This window comes from Opisthorchis viverrini, assembly GCF_000715545.1.
Source record: "Opisthorchis viverrini unplaced genomic scaffold opera_v5_14, whole genome shotgun sequence".
Lineage (NCBI taxonomy): Eukaryota > Metazoa > Platyhelminthes > Trematoda > Opisthorchiida > Opisthorchiidae > Opisthorchis > Opisthorchis viverrini.
Genome location: NW_008751670.1, coordinates 150676 through 155808, shown reverse-complemented (window position 1 = coordinate 155808; position 5133 = coordinate 150676). Strand labels below are relative to the sequence as shown.

General features: G+C 43.8%; 1 protein-coding gene across 1 annotated transcript in view; it reads right to left on the bottom strand.

Annotated features, from left to right (window-relative positions):
- Positions 1 to 5133, bottom strand: part of T265_01286 (hypothetical protein) — a gene marked incomplete at both ends in the record, with an annotated part of 99962 nt that overhangs the window by 63320 nt on the left and 31509 nt on the right. The window contains one exon of the mRNA XM_009165292.1: positions 3389 to 3606. Coding sequence (XP_009163556.1) covers positions 3389 to 3606 — 218 coding nt within the window. The remainder of the gene's footprint in view (positions 1 to 3388; positions 3607 to 5133) is intronic.

The following is a 5133-nucleotide window of genomic DNA, read 5'->3' as shown; positions in this document are numbered from 1 at the left end:
TTCCAGGTGAGTCTCCCGAAAAACCAAATTAGTTTGTAAATGAGTGTGTATATTCGCCAATTTCGTTTGTTATTTTTGACAGCCTTTTATATTAGTTGAATAGTCTTCCATGACCTGTTTTCGACCAAACCGCATCTCATTTCCTCGTTCCCCACGATGTGCCTGTCCAGTAAATTTGACAAGTGAAAAGTTACAAGTGAACCAACAGCCACACAACTGGGCTATCATAGAGCGATTCAGTTCGCTAGGACTTTGATGTATTCTTATTAGATAGTGGAACGACAAGACCACCCGCTGCTGGGCCCACGCTCCAAAGAACATCTCACTATTCGCAACCGCCTAACGTATCAAACTTATTAGTGCACCTCGCTAGTAAGCAGTTGACCTGAGCTTAGAATTCGTATGTCCTGATTTACTTAGTACACCCAGAATAAACCGATCGTCATTTCAAGCAATGGTTGTTTTCCGAGGTGGTCCCTGTCGAACAGCGGGCCGTATTTAATGTCTTGGCTACCCAACGGTACAGAAGGTCCCTAGAGTAAGCGAATCAATAGTATTCTGTTGCCATAGGGTCTTTCTTGGAGAAGAGTGATTGATGGACCGACTCCTTCACACCTTGAATCAATGTTCAGACTCATTGCCTGTCCCTGTGAACCACTTCAATAATCTAAAAGCTGAAGACAAATTAAAGCAACAATGTTTACCGATCGATATACATTTATAACGAGTAGGTGTTCTATTTGCCGCCATTTGTGAAAGTTTAACAGGCAGTTATCTATAGTTCAATGCTTGGTATAAATAAACGACGGTAAAGATTCAACTTCCACACAACAATCGACGTCATTATGTGGTCAATACCAGCGGGAACTGAAGCAAATGTCAACAACTGAAATTCGGATATCATGTTGGCGACGCTGTAGCTAAGAGTGAAAGCGTTTGGTAATCAACTGAAAGTTTATAGGCAATGGCCTGAGTTGCCAGTATGGTTAATTGGTTGCCATAAAACTACAACTATTGTGCTATCCCGAATTAGAAGGTCAATTCTTGTGGTGTATACCTCAGAATATGAGGATACCGCCTCTTGTGAGAGAACGCGATGGTAGAGGTGACCTCGGCAATAGACAGCTCAGTGTTAGAGTGCGAATTTACTGTCCGGAAGGTCCGTGATTCGAACACGAACTCTGCCTAGACTTAAGCAACTTGGCAGTACCCCATCCCGTGTGCTTCCTATCTCGACCCCCCTGTCTAGACTTAAGCGACTTGGCAGTACCCCATCCCGTGTGCTTCCTTCGGGTGGTATGGCAGCTGGGCACCGAAAAGGGTGTTGTAGCTGGGCGATTATCTTTTCTACGCTAAGTAATGCAAACGAGAGTAAAACGCGTCAACAAGACGGCATTTGTTTGACAGGCCACAAAAAAAAGAAAGTAACAATAGTTTCATGAGGGAAGCTACTCATAAGGTTGCTGAAAACTGCCCGAGGGCAACCTTCTGAATAGTGTTCCCCATGACAACATACTGTGACATTGTATTAACTGAAGCATTAAGCGACCTTTGTGCAGCAAACTCAGTTGAAGAATATAACAAACGAGAGATTCAGTCGACTTTCCCATGAACATCAAATGAATTTGCGAATGAGTGCATAACTCCGATTACGTACGGGTTGGTGTTTACCTGAGGGATCCCAAGAACAAAACCGGCTGTAGGCTGCTGAAGAGTTTTTATCAACCACATAATTCGTCTTATAGAAGCAACAATCAGTTCCAGTTCAAGTCTCTGTCATAAGGGTACACAGACTAATTTCACACTGATACTCAAAACAGTAGGCGGAAATTGAAAGTCCCGGAAAAGGTGAATTTGAAACATAACTCGGGTAGTCCAAACCAACGAAACTGCATGCGAATGGTGTTGTCTTACGAGTTAATTCATCCGAAGTGTGCAGACACGGGGGACGAAATCGACTGTGAAATGATGTCTCTTTGGATTCTTTCGTCAAAAAGGATTAGGCGACGCAACTGCAAAGACTGTTTAAGCAGAGTCACCAGGAGAAAAGTCATAGGATGAGAGGGGACCCTTTCGGATTTGAGTTCTGTATTTAAAAGATACGAGGACCAGTACTTGGTCCAGTGTGGTCGAATAACTAGTGGTCATTGGAAAGTTGACAAAATCAACAGTGAGATGCGTATTGAGGATGATTCCCATTTGTACGATGCCTTCCGGCTTTTACATACCGTTAGGCTTCGCTTACAGGAAAAAATCTCCAATTGAAGGTTAAACTTGTGTCTAACTTTTCGATACATTAAACTAGGCCAGTCACTGTCGAGCCTGCACATTCGGGTCTTCACGGGATTTTGAAGCGGAACCAAAGTGGAGTAGTGGTTACACACTCGCCTCGCATGTCAGATGTCCGGGGTTCAAATCCCAGCACGGCCAATGGATATACACTGCTGATGAGCTCTAATAAGAGCGAAACTCGAGTCCAGTGCTTCCCTTTGGTGTGGACTCACCGGAATAATTACGCCAGAACAGGAACACGGCCGTTCAAACGAGACTGGTGTGGTTATGAACAAAATATAGTAATATCGTTCAGTTGTGGCACCATTTCGGTGCCTAGCTCCCATGCCAAACGGGGGAAGCACGAGGGCTGGGATACTGCCAGGTTGCTCAGTCGAGAGTCAGAGGAAAATGCGTAATTCTGTATCCACCAAGTCTATCTTACCCATTTCGTCTCATTTGAGCTTTTAACCTGCGGGACTAAGAAACATCTAAATATTCTGGACAAACTGAAGACTAGGACAGCTAGCCAACACAATCACTAATGTATAATCCTGGGACACTACTGCAAAAAATTTTCACTTTCACCTATTTCGTTATGTCCCGTCAATAGATTAGTTAACATCAATTTCCAACCTGAACTGCAATATGTTTGAGCGTCCGCTTTGTAAATCAAAGCTATGAACGCGTCTCAAACTTAGGGGGTAACAGGGTTAAACGGGGTTTTCGGACGATTTGCCAACTACAACTAGAAAGATTTCATTTATCGCTGAACTATTGGGTCGGAGGCTGTTCAGCAAAATATGACAAGATCAAAATGGTCGGAATTTTCTGTATCCTGGCGAGTTGATCATTAATCCGACAGGACACTGAAACAGAGCTGAGTGATGCGTATAAACGACCTTGACTGTAGGTTTGCGCCGCAACCGGAAAAAAGCGAAGTACGGCTAAACCAGACTGGCCATATCCACATACCGGGTTTGAGAATAACTCAAGTTCCTCCTCATTTGACATGCAAACACGACAAGGGGAGAAGGTGGACGGTATAGTAAGAAAAATAAACGACTAGCCGAAAATTGCATAACGTCATGTGACCGTAGACCAGACCGAAACTCACTTTCATCATCCGCTTGACAGAATAGGCCAGTGAAAGAGTGACTGCAAGGGGGAGACCCTCAGGAACGGCAACCACCAGGACAGTGACACCTGTGATAACGTAATTGACAATTTGCTTCAAATGTTTTCCTGTCTGCCATGGTTCTTTGTTCTGCGCAAAGGTAATGACTGCGAATTTGATGACCAGGATGAGAACAGTGGCCACTGCAACACAGGTACCTGTAATGGAGATGGGAAGGATAGATGTATTGGCAATCGAAACACGACAAGTACACGAAAACACACGGGCCCCTGGGCTGTAGGTTCCTAGTTCTGTGTTCAGAAACGAGGGGAACGCTTAAGTACGCTGGTCGTTGTGCAACTTATGACCTCAATTTATTCACATTTTCCAGGAGCGAATGGATAATGGTTTATCGGTCAATCGAATCCTTCATGATCAATGGTTGCTGTTCAGGAATTTTCGATCTACGACCGGAACATTTCAAAGTACTGCGAACTCATTCGCTCGGTAAAAACTCAGTTGCGTGGACGGAAATCCAGACCAGCCCTTAGACGAACAGGTCATGGACAGTCGTCAATATGAAAAGTCACAGTACCGTCGTCCCTGTATGGACTAATAAACCCATTTTTAGGTCGACTGTCAGCCAGATCCTTATAACCCAGGTGTGGGAAAATACCAAAATGTCAACAACGCAGGATAGTTTCGTGCAATTTCGAACCCCAACTACGCATTTTATCGGTCAATCCTATCGTTGGATTACAGGAGGCTTTGGACTGAAGGGTGTGGCAAACCAGTGATTGCAAACATTGGTTTGTCATTGTTCTGTCTACTACCTACAACTACTCCCAATGTTCCTGAACTGATGAGAACGACCGGACAAACATTTCAAAAGAGGAGATGGATACCAAGGAACGCTAGACCGGTTTTAGTTAGTGAGGTTTCGTGAAAAAGTGGTATTTTAGTATCTAATGGCATCTTAAGCTTATTGCCGACTGTTCGAGAAATGTATCTCAAACGGGACTGACTCGAAAAAGAATAACATGGGATTTAAACATTGGAGGTTTCTCAGAAAAAGTAAACAATTGACTGCGAGGCCATTCGATTGTCATACGAAACTAGGTAGCGAATAAAGCACCGTCCCCACAGGGCCAGGACCTACTCAGGCGATCGCCGTACCCAGTGACCATGACTGCTAATGGAAGGAATTTGGCGTTTTTTTTAAAGACTCAAAACTTGACGCCATGTAACCGCGAAGTGCTAGTCACATCCTGCTATGGTAGGTAGTCTTTACCCAAAGAACAACAAGATAACTGAAGATTGCAAAGTATAACCAATTTCAAAAAGCGCACCTCTTTTGTGGTTGCATTTGGTCGGCCGTTATCAAGCGGACTACAACGTGCCCGATAGCAATCGTAAAAACAAACTTGAAGTGACATAAAACGAGTAGGCGCATGATAGGTCAGGCTGCAGAACCATCCACAGTAGGGTTCAACAAGTGCACGTCGTAAGGAGACGCCACATTCAATGTACAGCACATACTGTGAGGTCACGTTCAGAAAACTGGTGCGTACTGACCACTAATAACTGAAAAGCAACATATATGTAGAATCAGACCTGGAACAAAGCTATATGTGAAGTTACTTAAAACAAAGGTCTGGATCCGGACGTATATATTTTTTCAGATATAAGTTTCCGGAATACCCGCTAGCAATTAAACGGTGTAATCAATATCAAGAAACGCAAAA